Genomic DNA, 19,104 nt, shown 5'->3' with positions numbered 1-19,104 from the left:
ACACTAAACATTTTTCCTTTCAAGGTGGGGACACAAATAAGGTTTCCTGTCTAATATATTTAGAGATGTCATTGTTTTTCCAAGCTGTCTCTAATGAGTAATTTGAGGGGGAGGTTGTTTTTGTTTTGTGTTTAGAATCAGAACTAGTTACAGCCTCTTTATAAAGGGGAAAGAGGAATTCAGAGCAAGTAGCTCTGGTACCAGTACTTCAAAAATAACCAAATTGCATAATCTCAAAAGCATTCTTACAGAAGCTCTCCTTCAGAAAAAGGCCTTGGATGATTGCTGTGGTTTTGACAGCAAGACCCTTATATGGATTCAAACCACACAAAACATTTTATACAGTGGTAATTGTAATGACAATCACTATGAACATGTTGAATGAATAAGGACAGAACCAAAAGGTTCAGGTAGCCCTTGGAATTGCTGACTTTCAACTTCATACCAGAGATACCAGGAGATTTTGGCAGAGCTTTTGTTTTTATTTAGACACAAACAGTTTTGTAAGAACGAACTCCATGCCAAATGGGCTCCCAGCCAGGGATGCACTCAGTACCCAGGAGATCAGCAAGGAGTGACCAAGATGAGGGGTCTCTGCTGTTCTTCAGAAATAGGACACCGACTTCCAGATACATAGACTGCAGCACACGTGTTTCCCAAGTATTTATAACAGAAACAAGATAAACAAGTGTCATTTCTAAGAAGCTACACTAGTGCGAACACAGTGCTACATCAACGGGAACACTTATTGCAGTTACCCAGGCTGCACAGTTCCTTGACAGTTTGACAGGGAGCTTGAACTCTTCACCTATTAAAGCCACTCAGCTCATACATCTGCACCTAATCTTTCCTTTCCCCTAAAGCATAATATCTGTGACAGGCAAGATGGGTCCTTGCCATACCTTTACATGGCTAAGAACCAGCATACATATACTATGCAGGAACAATGCTTTCGGCAACAAACTCTAAAAAGCATCCTGTAATGAGTCTGCGTGGCAAGGTTTTGGTAGCAGGGGGATTACAAGGGTGGCTTCTCTATGAAGTTGCTAGAAGTTTCCCCTATGTTAGATACAGCCAATGCCAGCCGGCTTTAAGATGGACCCACCGCTGGCCAAGGCCGAGCCAATCAGCGACAGCGTTTTTCGCCTCTGTGATAACGTATCTAAGAAAGGGAAAAAGTTGTTGTGCAGCAGGAATTGCAGCGAGTGAGAGGAGCGGGAATATGTGAGAGAAACATCCTGCAGACACCAAGGTCAGTGAAGGAGGGGGGAGGAGCCGGAGCAGCGATTCCCCTGAGGCCTGTGGTGAAGACCATGGTGAGGCAGGCTGTCCCCCTGCAGCCCATGGGCGGTGGAACAGATAACTGCCTACACCCCAAGGAGGGACCCCATGCCAGAGTAGGTGGATACGTGAAGGAAGCTGTGAACCCGTGGGAAGCCTGCACCGGAGCAGGCTCCTGGCAGGACCTGTGGCCCGTGGAGAGAGAGAAGCCCACGCTGGAGCAGGTTTGGTGCTAGAGACCCCGTGAGGGGGGCTCATGCTGGAGCAGTTGGTTCCTGAAGGACTGCACACCATGGAGGAGACCCACGTTGGAGCAGTTCATGAAGAACTGAACCCGTGGGAAGACTCACGCTGGAGAAGTCATGGAGGACTTTCTCCCGTAAGGGGGACGCCACACTGGAGCAGGGGAAACGTGTGAGGAATCCTCCCCCTGAGGAGGAAGAAGCGGCAGAAAACAACAGAGTGATGAACTGACCCCAACCCCCATTCCCTGTTTCCCCCCTGTGCCGCTGGCGGGGAGGAGGGAGAGAAATCGGGATCAAAGTTAAGCCCGGGAAAGGAGGGAGGGGTGGGGGGAAGGTGTTTTAAGATGTGGTTTTATTTCTCATTACTCCTCTGAGTTAATTGGTAATAAATTACATTTTCCTTTAGTCGAGTCTGTTTTGCCCGTGACAGCAAATGTTGAGTGATCTCCCTGTCCTTATCTCAACCCCACAAGCCTGTTGTTATTTTTTCCCTCTCCCCTGTCCAGTTAAGGAGGGGGAGTGATAGAGTGGCTTTGGTGGGCACCTGGCATTTTGGCCAGGGTCAACCCACCACACATCCCTAATATTCCAATTTCTCTGCAGCTTCATGAGGAAAACACAAACTGAAGACTTGGTGTATTTATTGCATACCAGTTCTGCTCCCCAAACCTCTAAGGAGAAAACTGGCTGAAGAACAGAGGAGCATAGGCACTATGAAAACACCCGATGTGCCTGTGCAGTTATGTACTGTAGTTAGCTTGTGCGCCCCAGACAGGCCTCATGATGGGAAATAAAACAGCATTCCCCTTGTTCCAAAGGGCTCAGAGCTCCCACGCCAGATGTCGTGTAACCTAGCTATCCCACAAAGGGTTCCTGTAAGGAACACCGAGGAAAAATGAAATCTCAGTATGTGTTTTGACAGACTCTTAACACAAGCTAGCAGGAATATTGTAGGGTGATGTTACTGACTCTATAGCCAGTGGAGCACTTCTGATCTGGAGGAAGCGAGAAGCAGTGCACTGCAGTATTACAACCACCCCCACAATTTCCCCATGTAGTAGTAGCATCCCAGTAGGTACAGCTGGAGCCCAAAGGTGTGTGGTTTGACTAGAGTGACATTTTATCAAGCAAAACAGATGGTTTACAAGGCCAGCTTTGAGGTACTGGTAGGAAACAAGATTATCCACACATCTCACCTGCTCCTTTCCTCAAAAAAAAAAAAAAAAAAAAAGGATTATCTGGTCCTTTGATTTCAATGGAAGGCTAAGGGAAGACAACATTCAAGCAGCAAAGACAAGCCAAACCATCACAAAAGAAAGTAGCATTGCATGCAGACACAGAGTCACCATAGCTTGCTCATAGGAGACAAACTAGTGCCTAAACACCATAGCGGTCCCTTACCAAATAAAGGGCTAAAAACAGTGAAGGGGAGTAGAAGCAAGGTAAATATTTGGACAGCTTTCTGAAAAGCCAATGAAGGACCACAAACTGGCTTAAAAAAAAAAAGCTGCAGTTTTCATTTTAAACTAAGAATATACTTTCATTATGATTTTAAACATTTAATGGGAAAAGGACACAACTCATTAAATGCCCAAAAACTAGATAACAAAAAAATGTATTCAGACCAACATTTTTTTTCTGGAATTCTAAATTTCTATTACATTTTTGTGCCACACAACATTAAGCTCTACTGAGTACAAAAGCAAGGCATGTAATAATTCATTTTACTTGTTGATGGTTACATTTGGATATATTCTATCTTACTAAAATGAGAAATGTAGTAATTTGCATTTCCTTTGTCATCTGTTATTTCAGAGACTAAGCATTAAGCAGGATTAAATTATGTCATTTTTGCCAAAAGTAACATCATGATTATAGCCACAGGGGCTCACAGAGGAAATCCATTCTCCACAGGATTTTTCTGTGAAAATTATGTTAAGCATTTAAAAATTATCTGTAATACGTAGGTGTTTCACAAACTTCTGCGCTCAGGCACCAGACTTGAACTGGAGAGCTCCAACAGTGCTCAATAGTAAAATCTGAAAAAGCCTCTCTGCTTGTCTTTTAGGAAAATATTTTTACGTATGGCAAGTTAATGTTGCAAAAGACTTCATTCTATCTCTCAACAATATGTCTAATAACACTTTCCCTTTGCTACCCCGCAGCCCACCTGAAGACCACATCAGTTTAGGAGATTTTAGGAGCAGCGGAAGAAGAGGAGGGAGAGAGAGGAGCTGGTCCACAAGGTTAATGTCAACAGGATCCTCAAGGCTGCAAGCATCTGCAATGTTCTTGGATGTGCCAGGCCTTTTATTTACAGTCACTGCAAGAAGTCTGGAGAGGGAACAACAGTAAGTACTGAAATTTCTACCTCAGAAATCCAATTAGCAGCTGATCTATAGCGAAAGGCAAAAATGTCAGGCGTCTGTTCCATCAATAATCAAGGAACAAAACTGAGGCCGTGTAAGCAGCTGTGGTTCAGGTACTATATAGTACTACCATGCCAGTTCAACTTTTCTGTCTCTTAGATGACTTTATTATTCAGAAGTCTGGATCCATCTGTTCCCATTAGAGTGTAAAATGGCTTGGTGTGACCCCTCTACAGCCCTTTATTGCAATGCACATCTGTTCTTCCTCTATTCAGCCTTCCCATTGCTCCAGCACAGTAACACACATTTCCTCCCACCCCCCCCACCAATGCTAGCAATATATACCAAATGAAGAAAAACACTCTCCAGATGGCAACTATAGCCTCACCATTCAGTCCACATGAAGTTCTACGAAAGCCCGTAAAGCACAAGTGTTTGAAATAGCTTTCCTATTTCAAAGGTGCTGCAATAAAAATCCCTCTCCCACACAACTCTTCTGGCTACCGCAAAATCCTGCTAAACCTGAATTGGACTGCAATTTGTCTGTGCCCTATGGCTGTCTGCAAGTCCTGCACTGCTCCCAGGCTGCTGCATCAGCTCTCAAAGTGCTGCCCAGCAAGCAGGTCTGTCTTTGCTTCTTGAGGACACCTTTCAGAGCATCCAGCAGATTGACAGCTTGCCTCTACTCCTCTGCCCAACAGCTTGGTTACCTCCAGTGTTTATCACCCATCACAACATCCTCAGACATACCACCTTGCCACTAACCGCATCCAAAAAATTGGAGACATCTGAAGAGGGAGGGAAAACAAAAAGATCTGGGAAAAGACAGGTCTCATTGGTACAGGAGACAAATAAGCAGACAAATAACCCACCCAGACGCATCAGCTTAGCTGGTCAAAATCTGTTACAGCCAGGCCATCCATAACACTGCTCACTCTCTGTTTCTCCATGATTTTTTTAAGCTCCAAATAACACTTGGTCCCTAGATAAAGCATGAAGCTGCAGAATTCGTATTCCATATACAACCCCATGTCCAACATCATCTGGCTTTGCATTCATGAGAGACAGACTTGTTCAAACAGAGTGAGATTCGTATGCTTCACTTGTCATAGACTGCAAACTAAGCTTTGTACTAAGAGTTCAAGATGGCTCTGGCCAAGTCATGACCCACACCCAAGTAGGGCATCTCTGCAAGTAGAATTTATCAAAAAGATTATGTTAATAGTAGGGGAGAAAAATGAATAGCAGCACTGAAAAACAGAAATTGTGGTCAAGTATGACTAAAATTGCACCAAAACCTCTTACCCAGCCCATCAGAAAAGTACATTTTTGATCTTGTCTTGTATTTCAGGAATCCCTCTACTGTAGCTCTTATAGACCTTGCTAGACCTGCCAACAAAAGCTGGAGACAAGAGCCTATAGAAAAGTGCAAAAGCTTCTCTCAACTCACATCAGTACCTACAATCCTGCCATCTTCTCAAAGTACGAAAAGTGGAAGCACCATGAGCTAACACCAACCTGGAAAAAACACCCACACAGGTCTAGACAGCCTTACACTGTTTACACATAGACAAATTTCTCTACCCATTGATAAAGGTCTCTGCTTTTGGTAAATTTGCAAAATAATAGGGCTATAGAGGGATGAGGCAGGATGCCTGCTTATCCTATCCGAGCCAGTAGCCCTAAGGAGATGCCCAGGCACACCTGTGATCACTGCTACTATTATATAGGTCTAATCTTGATCCTCATTAAAAAACTACTTAGAAATACATTTCTATTACACTTGTTTTTATACTTGCTTTCAGGGGCAGGAAAAGGAAAAGACCTGACAATGCCTTCTAGGAACTAACATCCTGCCCGAGATTAGCAAGATCTACAGATACCACCAGTTCTCTCATTCCAGAGAATAACTTACTCTGGTGTAGTCATAATGAGTGCACAAGGACAAGCATTTACCATCATCTTCCTCCACACGTTTATCTAAAGACACATTTGGCATTGAAATAAAAGTGAGGTTAGTTCAATCAGCTATACAACAGGCATTTAGAGTCTTTTTTCCAGAGCACAGCTGCCAAGTTCATGTATACACTCAGCATTAAAATCCCACAGCAATGCCAAATCCATCCTTTGCATACGAAGTTACCCATCAGGTTCTTGCAAGTTGAGCCTTAAAGGGAATGAACTCAGGGGAGCCTAGAGGAACTAAGTGAACTTATTCAAAAACCATTCCACCTCCTTCCTGTTAAAAAACTCCTCTGTCAAGCCATTAGTAAGTGAACTATGTTTACCAGCTGAAAAATTACAAGTTTTGCTTCAATTTTGAACAGGTCTGGTATAGCAGCGGGGAAAAAAAAAAAAAAAAAAAAAAAAAAAAACCACACAAACCAAAACATTCAGCACAGACCAAGGGTCTGTCAAGCTAAGCATAGTGCTCACTTTGACCTGGATAAAGCCAAACAGGGTCACAGCTGAAAAAGTAAAAATTTCTTTCTTGCACTTATCTCACTGTGTCATGCCACCCCCCCACACCCTATCAAATATATTGGGGGGGTTCTGGCCCAAAACACCTCAGTAAGGAAAGAAAAAAGAAAGACTTATATGTTTGTAAATTATGCTTTATCCATTTAAAATACAAATGTTGTTATTTGTGGTAAAACCAGACTAACTAAAAAGAAAATGACCATACATCCGTAACATCAAAACTCAGGACAGCAATTTGCAGTTTGGTATCAAGAACATTTATTTTAATCAAACTCATGCTGTCATATTCCCATGTACTGCCAAAATCTACCACAAAAGCAAGGTAGAGAACCAATGATTCTCTAAAGCATGTTTATTTTGTTGTGGGTTTTTGTTTTTTTTGTGTTTTTTTGTTTTTTGTTTTTTTTAAAAAAAAAAGACCATTCAAAACAAGCTCACAGAAGTCATCCCAGATACTTGACCCGCTACAGAATATCAGCCAAGTCACTTGTTAATTATGGTAGTCCACTATATATATATAATAAACAGATCTACCGTATAGGAAACAAAAGGATTAAGTCCATCAGATATTTGAGAACATTTCTTCCAATCTAAGACATGAACAGACACAAGCCCTAAGAGACAGCCCGTGACCAGAAAGTCTTGTTCATGAATTCTACCACTAACATTTGAACTGGTTAGAGAGAAAAGATAGGTCACAGGTTCAAACTAAAGACTTTGCCTGTTTCCACAGACTGAAATAGTTGCATGAATGGTTTTGCATGTTTCTGCTCAGCTGCATAGCATCGAACTTAGCAAGACTCATAATTATTCAAAATATATAACTGAGATATAAATACAGGCCCAAACTACAATTTCAGCAATCAACAAAATGTCAGCACACTCCCTGTGCTTTAACCATTCGTGATAGGCATGTAACAGATGTCACAACAGTAAAGGCTGCTCTAAGGCAGTACTGGAGGATGTATGTAGGACATACTGAGTTAATCATCATAGTATTCAAAGGTTCAAAGTTTCTACAAGTTTGCACATCAAATAATGCCAAGAATGTACACTAATCCTCCACCACCAGTCCTCCCGATCTTGCTGTTTATAGACTCCAGCAGAAGTGATGAAGCTATAAAAGAATTCCCTCATTACCACCTGCTCAGCCTTCAGTATACTGCATATCTTCAAAAGAGAAAACAAAAAAAAAAAAAGCAAACCCCAAAACCCAAGAACATACATATTGCCAAACTGGCTCTTGTGCAACACTCTTCTAACAAAACAGTCTTACCACATAGTATGCAACCGTGCCCAGACTAAAGGCATAGGAAGGAAAGCAAGAGTCAGGCACAGTTACAGCTAAACTAGAAAAGCCAGTTTTATCTGTTATTTCATTATTTTTCATTGACAAATGTGGACATTCAATTTGTTTTAAAACACTATCAGGTCAAACATTAGGAAGGTGAATAACTTGATTGTCAAGACTCCCCATGCTATAACCCAAGATCTTTTTTCTGCCCAGCAAACACCCCTAGCTCAGAAAAACCCTGACAGCTTCCTTCCATTTGGTTGCCTGTATTGGGAAAAATGTGGGGTTCTGACAGCCCTCAAGAGGAACAGACTACTGCCTCCTTTCAGCATTCAGAAGCTTAACAGCCATCTAAGACAGTATTACAACCTGGAGAAAGACAATTATGATAACAATTTGCCTCAATCTGTCTAAATACCTGCAAAACTACAATGACAGCTAAGAACAAAGACTTCAAATAAAAGCTTGCACTTGGTTGAATACCCAGTCAGTTCTCCATCACGACAGGAAAGCACACGCTCCACGTGCAGTGAGTAGTTTCTACATGAATGCAGTTATTCAGCTCTAAGCTCATTTCTGCAATGACGGTAAGGCAATACATTAACACTAAGTATAACAGCTCTGACCACTGCACGCACCAATTCCTGAGTCACAAGCATTGACCATCTAGTTCTCAGCTTTAAGCTGCCAGGAACTTCTACATATGGCTATATTCATGGGGAAATGGGATTAAAAGATTCAGTCACTGAATTAATAACAGTGTTGACTTAGTTGTACTAATCATCCTGTTCAACTTCAGTGGGTCTCAAAACACTGCATCGCACTGAACAGCAGCTTTCTCATTCTACACCTTTCACTGACTTGACCGCCCGAGAACAGCACGCTCAGAGCTCTAAAACACAATTCAATGATAAGTACGCTTTAACTGTATATGAAAACTTCCAAGTCTAATAAAGTCTCATCAGAAAGATCAGAGGCATATGATGAAATGAACAGAATGGTCTCCATATCAATCTCATTCAGAAATGCTATGGCAATTTCTTTCAGCAGATAATGAAGACCTATGAAATCACATCTTAACCATAATAATTCATATCCCACTCTATATTACTACTCAAAAATTCATCCGTCATTGCTAACCTTAAACAAATACAGATTAATGTCACTTTTTGAACAAATGCCATCTTGTTCCTGCCCAATTATTTTTTGGTCAGTCTTCCCAATAAACAGGAGGATATATCCAACACAGTCAAAACTCTATTGGAGTTCCAAATATGTCATGCAATTTTTCAAGTTATTCTCAAAGCACATTAACAATTCACACCTTTTATGAAACTTTAAGGCTAGCGCACACAGAGAACAAAGATTTTCTTTTTTGCCTTTTACATGTTATGTAAAAAGCCTTGGAAGTTCATTGCCATTAACAGACATTGAAACTTGATTCAATGATATTCAATACCTCTAAGAACTGAAACCTTTACTACCCAAGACATTCAGCTTTTTACTTTCATGTTGGTAGACAAAAGCGTGAAGACTAAAATGGTAAAATTCTGAAGAGATGAACAAAAAGATATCAATAGAGAACAAGTAATGTGGCGGGGGTGGAAGGAAAGTGGTGAAGAACCTCATTAGTCAGGCAAGAGTTTAATTAAAGTGTGGAAAGAACAGTACTGCCAGATTCCAAAATTAAATTATTTTTGAACTAGAAGTATACAGCCCCAGAACACAGGCAGTTCAAGACAATAGAAGATTTAGCGCAGCGGCATTAAAATAAGAGACGCAAAAGCAGAGCTGTACATTGGGATTTGTTTTGTTTGAAGTCTTAAGTCCCCAAGATAATATTGGGGCAATACTAGCACCTTCCTCCCTGACCTGGGTGTGGGCAGATAATTCACTCTCAGCATGTTTAAAGACCACATCAAATAAAGGGAACGGCTGATACACCAGAGGACAAGGCTATCACCTTGGGCATCTCAGTAGGTCGGATGAATGGTCACGCAAGGAGCTCAGGATGTTCAAATCCAAATGTGGTTATAACAACATGTTATGCTGCATTAACAAAGGCAAAACTGCTTCCCTCTGCCTGTGGGTTATTTGCCTCATGAGACCGCACTGGAATAGCACAGTTCAGTTGTGCATACCTACTGTACAACAAAGAAGAGGTCTAGAGCATTTGCTATCTAAGAGGCTGTGGTAGAGGTACGTGTAAAGAGGGGCTAGAGGCTGTTCAGCTTGGAGAAGAGACTGCGACATGATCCAATTCATCTCCCACTACCTAAAGAGGAACAGCAGGCAAGATGTAGCCAGACTCTTCTGGGGGTTGCATAGCAAAATCTCAAGACACAAATTGTTTTAACAGACTTCTCATTGGCACAAAAAAATGTTGAAAAATCACCACAAGAGCTGTGCAGCACCAGAAAAAGGAAGCCCAAAGAGGCAATCAAATTTTGATCACAGATTTTTCAGAACAAACCTTGGCAAGGCCTTAAGCAACCTGTTGTAGCACTGAATTTTGCCATGCTCTGAGTAGGTTAAAGTTGCCAACCTGCAGAGGTCTCTTTCCAATAAAAACTACCCAATCATTTCCAATAACTGTTTAGGTTTACTGCTGATTAACATTCATAGGGAAAACTTGCCTAATCTGACCTTCTTCCAACTTGAACACTGAAAGCCGTGACAAGCATCATTTAAAATATCTTAACATCCTTCAAGATGATCAAATTCTCCATTCTAAAAGTTCCTAATGTAAAAACCTCCAACAAGTTTGTACTCAGACACCTACACAAGAAAAATCACCACCCATTTATGAACACTATCTTTTTACCTAACAGGTGTGATTAATTATTTCTTTGCCTATTAGAATATTAGCCCCACCTGAACATCCTAATTGGATGCTGTTTCAGCTAAGAAGAAGTTGCCTATGGTAACTTTTAAAAACCACAATACCACCCCACTGATATTTGGATTTATCCCAGTGCCTTTCAAATTTTTAATAATCTGCCTGTACATTTTACTTCAGTTTTCATTTCCTCTAACATCCAAATGGTCGCACTGCTACCGAAATCTCCCAACATCATTCAAATGCTGTGTCCCATGCTCAACAGTCATAGCTTCCACGCTCTGCTTGGCAGAAAAAGAAAAAGGAAATCCAATTTCACAAGCCCATTTTGAAAAAGGAATATCTACGTTCCAATGTTAAATCACCTGAGAAGTAAGAGCACATATACCTGCAGTAAGCTATCAACACTACCTCTTGCTAACTCAATCCCAGCCCTTGCTAACTAATTCCAGTCACTCATGCAGTTCTTAAGCCCTGGACTTCTGTTGGCATTAGTCAGATACTTGCAAGATATTCCACACATGTGTATCTTGTAAAGAACTTAATTTTACCAAGTAGAGCTGAAACAGGCAACATTGCTACTAGTTCTAACAACAGGGAGGACTCGTCATCACTTCTTGTTAAGATGATTAAATCTGGACATAAATTCATTTACTCTTTCTATACAAAACTGATGTTCAGAATAAGGCAAGCTCATAGAGGACCTGGATTTTTAGACTTCCACTAATGCCTGCAGAAGCAGCGTTCCTTTGTACTTCTGGCTGTACCTGGATGATATACACTTCCTTAGGGCCCCACACAGACTGGCATGACCTTGTTTCCTTCGGAAAAAACAAGATACATACAACTTCGGGTTATTTAGTTGACTTCAATTTTGTCACGAGAAAAGCAACTTTAAATTTTTAATACTTACCCAAAATATTTGCTAGCAACATTTGTTTAGGCTTCCATCTCTAGGAAAAACCAGATAATCATGCCTACACAATTTCGCTGAAGAGATGGCTGCAGAATTTTCACATTGATCTTTTTGTTAGCTTGAAAACCAAAAATAAACCTGACTTTGTAAAGAAGAGAGCGGAATTTATAATTTTAGATCAGAGGGGTTTGAAATAAAAAATACTAAACAATGTGTGTTTACCTGTTTATCAATGGAGGAATTTGTGTTTCTGAAAGAGCTATAGATGAGATTTCCCACCACACATTCAGGAAGCATCAATCAAATGCAAGGAAGAAAGAAGGGAAAGAAGCAACCTTGTCCTCCCGCAACCATTCCACGTGCATAGGCTCACTGGGAAAAAGATTCTTTAGCCAGAGTTACTAGATAAATGCTAGTAAAAGTCAGTATAGATGAGCAACAGAAGTAGGTTATTCACCCAGTTGGTAAACAAGAATTAAAAGGTGACCATCATGTTAGTAAGGCACAGACCCCTGCCTCTGTGGGAACAGAGACACAGCTTCAGCCAGCAAGCCACAGCAGAAGAAAACCCAAAACTTCATTAGCCATATGTATAGTACACATACACTCATTTAAACTCCTTGTCCTTTCATGAGGAGGTACAACTCCTAAGATAAGTTACAACAGAAGGCACCAGCTTTTACTCAAAACTTCACCCAAAACCAATTCCTTCATGGGCAGAAGGATGAAAACAGCCCTACAGCCTGCCCCATACAGAAAGCACGGCTAGGGATTTATAGCATCTGCTCAGAGAGCTGTATCCACCACTTCACATTCAACATGGTCTTAACAGTCAGCCTTCCTTTCCTAAAAGTTGGATATAATTCTCGGTTTTACACTAGCAGATAGGATGCACATCCAGGCTTTAGCATTTTTTAAAAATATTTCTTTCTTAAACCATACCCAGCACACTATCACACACAATCCAATCAGCAGATAGAAATTTGTGTGGCATTACCTTTATTTACTTTATCCAACCACTTGCATGCTTGAAAAAGCTATTCTTTGTCCCTTGCCCTGCCAATATGAGAGGCTTATTCTGAGCTAAGTACACACAAAACCACCAAGACATCAAGTGTTAGTTGTAAAGCTTCCAAATGTTTTCTCCTGAATTAGAGATTTTTCATGAAGTTATTTTATTACTAAAGTATAAATAAGGATAAGAGTCACTGAAAATAACCGGTTTTCAAGTTTGTCATGTACTCCCTTTGAGGTCTAGGGGAAGGCTGAAAGAGAAAACAAGGCTTGCAAGGCAAAAACATTATTTCCCCCAGGCAACTGTCCTGGTGGTAAATGGTACAGGCTTTCTCTACAAAGAATTTCTTACTTCCCCTAGCCTCAAGCATTCATAGTACTCCAAGCACTGGCCCAACATGTAAAGATTAGAGGACTTACGATGCCAGATAATTACAACACAACACATTAAGTAACTTGGAAGGCTAATTCAAGCAGGAGCCCAAAACGCTCTAGGCAGAAATAACACATATTACTCACCACACACTCGGTACTGAAGAAAAGGAAAACTAACGCAATACCAAGCAAGGCAGCAGTGTTCTTGTTCAGCCCATGCCCACTGCCATCCCCCAGACTCATCAGGGGAGCCAGGGCCCCTCCCATAGCTGCTCCTCACCAGGCTGTTCCCCATGCACCTAACGGGTACTAAGCCCCTCCACAGGGTGTGGGAGAGGAGCCCTCTGGGCCAGGTGGGACTTGTCCCTCCAAACCCACCAAGGTCTGTCTGCCATTCTCTACCCAGCTGGTTTTGCCTTGAGCAAAGCTGCTAGAGGGACAGAAAAATCCCCCATTTGGAGAGAAAGGCAGACAAGGAATAAAAGAAAGGATTGCATTGTGTTTCCCTCTTGTTATTTGTATTTATTTTTTAAAGCAAATACCCTTAACATATTAGCAAAGTTCTTAACTGGTTTAATCTCTATCCTAACAGTAGTGGATTTTTGCCATGAAACATTAAAACTTCCTAAGAAAAGGTCAGCAGGCATTGCATGGAGAAAATACCCAGTTAAACACTGCAATGGTAGCAGCAGCTTACAATTTTGGAAGCAATATAAACTTGCTTCCTGGTAGGTGCTGGAAAAGAGGGATAGCTTCCCCAGCTGGTAAGCACTTCTGCCCTTCGAGCTTCCTGCACTTTTCTGAAGCGTAGACAAATTGCCTACTTTCTGCAGCAGCAACCACCCTGGCATAACTACGCTGCATACAAAATGAAGCTCTGACCCTCGTGCTACCACAGCTGCAAGTACAGACTTGACACCACAAAGATACCTCCTAAAGCACAACAATGTTAATAGTATATTTGAAGAGGTGATTATTTCTTATTGCCACGCTGCAGAAATAGACGTCATCAGTTCAAGGAAAATCAACTGCAGATATAATCTCCGACAAATACAGTTGTATATTAGGTACTACACATCTCTATCTAGTAAACGTAATCGTAATTACATTTTTTTTCATTTAGCGCTATTAAATAATGATTCATTTCTGCTTATCCCTAGCAAGACACAAGAGCTGCATAAAGAAACCCCATTCCAAAGGAGCCTGGTGACAGTCTGTTTGCATGCTCCTGTAGTCAGGGATGCTCACCAACACTGGTCTGATTTATGATAAGCTTCCTTCTTTCCAGCTCACACTTGCAACATGAACTACTCCACAATCCCAAAAGCAGTTTTAAAGTCAGAACAAATAGCCAGTTTAACATCATAGGTCAAATATCCTTCAAGAAGTACAAGAAGCACGCCATCTACTTCAGTAATGACTCAAAGGTCACCATTCAAAGGGCAGAGATTCTTAGAAACTAAATATTTACTTACAGAAAACCTGAGAGCATTCCCACAGCCACCTCAGCCTTCTCTGAAAAGTTCTTTTGCATCCAGACAATGACAGATTCATAAAGGTAAATCATCTGCCTGTGCAGGAACTGCAGGAATTCCTTCTTTCGAGACCTCTCTGCCAGCAGCAACTACCAAGCCAGAGGGAAATAAGTTACACCAGCCTCTCGTGGGCAGGGTCACTCTGCAGCTCCTGCCTCTTAACCCATGCTTACTCGTCCTGATGACCTGGAGAACAGCCAGTCGGTCATGCTGCACGCTTTTACTGACAGAAGAATATGCAAATGTCAGTTTTTGCTAATGAAAAGCAGATATGAATTCCTTCACACCTCTAACTCACAAGGAAGATCAGAGCCATCCTCCAACTCAAACATTAACTTTTCCCACAGTAAACAGATACAAATCAGAGCATACTATAACTGCAGCCACAAAATTGGTGAGGTTGTCTACAGTCCCAACATTTCCAACTTCATGAAGGATGCCTTGCAAAAACAGTTCTTTGGCAGAAAATGCTTTCAAAGAAACCAAGAGAGAGCAAAAAATTCATGAGGGCCCTAAACCTCAAGAAATAACAGGGCATTTTCCACTTGCTTGATGCCGGACTCAGCAAAATATAAAGAAACTTGGACCTAAACTTCCCACTGTACCAGTAGACACAGCATTTGATCACATCTGAATTCATAAAACAAGAAGAAAGCCAGAAATACGTGATGCTGAACCTGTGCTCAGTCCACTGAAAGCAATTTGTAAGCGATACTGACGATGTATCCATTTAAATCTGTATCTCAGCAGTCTGCCAGATCACTGTTTTATGGCCAGTAATTCTGTGTTATTTTGCTAAACTAGGATAATCTTGACATAAGTAAGATAAGATATTTGGAAGTACTGCAATTTTGTATTCCAAAAATTGGTTTCAACAAATTCTGAATGAAAACCGCCCCCAGAAGTTCTAGGCTCCCCAAAACCCTCCCAGTTGTGCTCTAAGAATTACAGTGGAAGTAACAATTCTGTCATAAAATTATCGTCAGTAAAAGGTCTGAACAAGAGGAGTCAACCAACAATGCTCTAAAATGTTGGTTTGGTTTTGTGATTTTTTTTGGGGGGGAAGGGGTCTTTTACAGCTTTTTGCTAATTATCAATCAAAAATTAATTTGTACAAATGTAAGACTGGTAGTAACTGGCACACAGAGTATGGCTTTTGCTGGATTAAGCAGAGATTTTACAACACTATGTACTCTGTTCAGGTTTGTGTTTTAGAAACTATACTTGGTAGAAGACAGAAGAAAAGAGAGAAGACAGGCAGAGGTGCAAGTAAAACATTTATCACTGGAGGCTCTGGAGCATCAAGTCAGCACATTATATAAAATTAATCCTGCTAGTTACTGGTACTTGGCTTTTTCAGCAAGAAAGGTATTAGTCACAGTCAGTAGCTCCATAGAGAGGCACAACTTCTTAGAAACACCAGAACAAGTGCTAGAAAGAGAGAAGGACTGATGTACAAGGTGAGATTGTACCTTGTCAGATATGCCCCCACTTGAAGATCCAGTAGAGGGCACAGCAATAACTGCAGCAGTAAGGGTACCTCCAGTATCACAGGGGCTGGAAGGTTCTCTTAGCAATCAAAAGAAGTGGTGCTCAATCAAATAAATAGGTCACAGGGAGTGTTCAAGGGCCTGTTTCAGAGATCCAAAGGCAATTTTCATTTAAGTAGCAGCTTAAGAGGAAAAAAACCATATGCAATAGTTAGTTTTGTTCCACAAGATCCAGGGTGATTCCTTGTCTAATGACAGATGAAGCAATGACTACTACTCCAAAGGGAGGAGGTCCTGTACTAAAAAGAAACCACCAGACACTAGATTATAACTACAAAAACTAATGCTAACACACCAATACTGTTCAATGTCTTTATCGGCAATCTGGACGAGGGGATCAAGTGCTCCCTCAGTAAGGGTGCAGATGACACCAAGTCGGGTGGGAGTGTTGATCTGCTGGAGGGCAGGAAGGCTCTGCAGAGGGACCTGGACAGGCTGGACTGATGGGCTGAGGCCAGTTGTGTGAGGTTCAACAAGGCCAAGTGCTGGGTCCTGCACTTGGGTCACAACAACCCCACGCAGCGCTACAGGCTTGGGGATGAGTGGCTGGAAAGCTGCCCTGCAGAAAAGGACCTGAGGGTGTTGGTTGACAGTCAGATGAACATGAGCTGGCAGTGTGGCCAGGTGGCCAAGGTGGCCAAGAGCATCCTGGCCTGTACCAGAAATAGTGTGGCCAGCAGGAGCAGGGAGGTGATCATGACCCTGTACTCAGCAGTGGTGAGGCTGCACCTCGAATGCTGTGTGCAGTTTTGGGCCCCTCACTACAAGAAGGACATTGAGGTGCTGGAGCGTGTCCAGAGAAGGGCAACGGAGCTGGTGAAGGGCCTGGAGAACAGGTCTTATGAGGAGCAGCTGAGGGAACTGGGGTTGTTCAGTCTGGAGAAGAGGAGCATGAGGGGAGACCTTATCACTCTCTACAACCACCTGAAAGGAGGTTGTGGTGAGGTGGGGGTCAGTCTCTTCTCCCAGGTAACAAGCCATAGGAAAAGAGGAAACTGCCTCCAGTTGCGCCAGGGGAGGTTTAGATTGGACATTAGGAAGAATTTCTTCACTGAAAGGGTTGTCAACCCTTTGTGTCAACCATCCTTGAAGGTATTTAGAAGACATGTAGATGTGGTGCTTAGGGACATGGTTTAGCGGTAGACTTGGTAGTGCTGGGTTAACAGTTGGACTTGATGGTCTTAAAGGCCTTTTCCAGCCTAAATGATTCTATGAGGTCCACACTGCAATGTAAAGGTGTTTCTCATAAAACCTCTTGCCGTAGTATTTACAGCTGAGGAACTCAGGATGTTTCCTATGCACCTAATAAGAAAAAAGAAACAAGCTGCTTTAGTAGGAAAGTGGCACATTGCTTTGTCATGTTTTATTCAACTTTATTATTCTAAATTCTACCTGAATATTACTTAAAGGTTGTTCTGTAAAGTAAATTATTTTTATGAACACAAGCTAAAGCTGACAAAAAAGTGGATCATTTGCACTGTCACTCCAGTCACAGGAGGGCATCATGAAGGCATTCCTTCCTATCTCCTCTCTTCAGGACACAAGGGTTAGTATACTATGTTCAACCTTTGAGCTTCATAGCTCAATCATAATTACTGTGGGGGAGGAAAGATAATTAATGGCTGATAAGAGCTGTGGGTAGAAGGGAAACAAGTGTCTTGTCAGAGACTGGTTATTTTTCTCCTGTCAAATTATTTACTTGCAAAAGCCACATCACAATTAAGCCTGCAAACAGCGATTATAACTGCTTCAGTTTTTATGCTGGGTCTTGTGTAAGGTTGTGCTCCTTCACGCTCTTTTTCAAAAGTGCAACCAATAGCTCCAGATAACTTGGTAGTCTTATTCTCACAGCAAGGATGAGGAAAAAAACGCTATTGCTAGATAAAAGCCTTAGCACAGGGGGACAAAAAAGTGTATATCACTATGGGTACACTATTAAGCAAGGAGGTAAAAGCAACGTTGCAGCAACAGCACTAGAAAGACCAAGTGGTGAGTAAGAACAGTATCTTTGCACCAAAGTTACCAGAATATAAATCGGGAATATAAAAAGCCACTGAAGTGCTTTGATGTGCCATCAAATTCCTGTACTTATAATAATAATGATAGATGGCACAGTGGAATACAAACAGATGACACTAGTTCGATTGCATCCTATTCTTCGTCTACTTGTTTTCCCCCCATTATTTTTGATTTTCTGCCTGGAAGTCTGCTTCCCCTCTAGCTTGGAAAACAACTAGCTTCCCACTGAGTGAGGTAGATTTATTATACAGATCAGCAAGTTACCAAGTTAACTTTCAGTATTGCTCAACTTGAACTTCATTAACTGAATTCAAAAAGATGAAGTTATTACATTTACAATGTTCTTTCAACATGCGTAATATTTTTCAGTTCTGCAAAGAATTATGTAGATATTTTTCACGGTGAGAGCTGGAAGGATTTTAAAGTCAGGTAATATACAATAAATCAAAATTTCTCTACCAAGAAGTCACACAGATTTGAAGTGCTTATCTCATGTTTATGTACCAGCTCTGCAAGCATCTCAAACCATGTACAGCAGAAGTGGAGAGACTTGGCAAAATACCATTGCAGTAGGAGACAAGGTACAGTAACAACAAAAAAAATAGGTCTTTTCTTCTATTTTGACTAGTATTTCTTCCATAACAGACAAGTTAGAGGTGGATCTGTTCATTCATGCAAGCTTCAGGCTGGAAAGCTTGCAGAGACTGCTAATGAGGATGAGAAAAGCCTCACGTAACTTGGTGATTACCATGACTGACAATTAATATGAAGGTGCAAGCTTCATCCCAGTGCAGAGATAAAGCCAGAGCTGGAGAGCTGCAGCCCTAAACACAATTCATAAAACGCAAATTCTAATTAATTGCTTTAGATTAAACAAGTTTCATGCGTATTATTTCCAGTGCTGGTAAGTCAAGCCAGTCACTAGCAAGTAACTGTCTTCAAATGAAGTGTTTCAGAGAATGCTTTTTCCAAGGCAAACTGTGGCCAAAATAACTCAATTAGAAGTGTTTTATACTACCCCATGCTTAGCAATAGAGAAGGAGGAAATACTTATGGGAACTAAATTAGCCTAACCGAAAAACAAGATTTATGGGATACTAGTTAGTATTATAAAAACTTAAAGCACCCTAAACTTGGAAAGTATGACAAAAAAGCCTTGAAAGCTTTTTTTTTTTTGCTTTAGAAA

At 41.3% G+C, this 19,104-nt stretch overlaps 1 protein-coding gene across 3 annotated transcripts in view; it reads right to left on the bottom strand.

Annotated features, from left to right (window-relative positions):
• The window catches only part of MCU (mitochondrial calcium uniporter), a 97,076-nt gene that overhangs the window by 62,507 nt on the left and 15,465 nt on the right, over nucleotides 1-19,104 (bottom strand). Inside the window, exon 2 of one of the 3 annotated variants that reach the window (XM_086466327.1) lies at nucleotides 7,093-7,097. The exons of the other annotated variants lie outside the window; for them this stretch is intronic. Coding sequence (XP_086322453.1) covers nucleotides 7,093-7,097 — 5 coding nt within the window. The remainder of the gene's footprint in view (nucleotides 1-7,092; nucleotides 7,098-19,104) is intronic. 3 annotated transcript variants of the gene reach the window in all.

The sequence above is a fragment of the Leptosomus discolor genome, chromosome 6 (genome assembly GCF_034619465.1).
Source record: "Leptosomus discolor isolate bLepDis1 chromosome 6, bLepDis1.hap2, whole genome shotgun sequence".
Taxonomy (NCBI): domain Eukaryota; kingdom Metazoa; phylum Chordata; class Aves; order Leptosomiformes; family Leptosomidae; genus Leptosomus; species Leptosomus discolor.
Note: the sequence above shows the minus strand (reverse complement) of the source record. Positions and strands in the feature narration are given on the sequence as shown.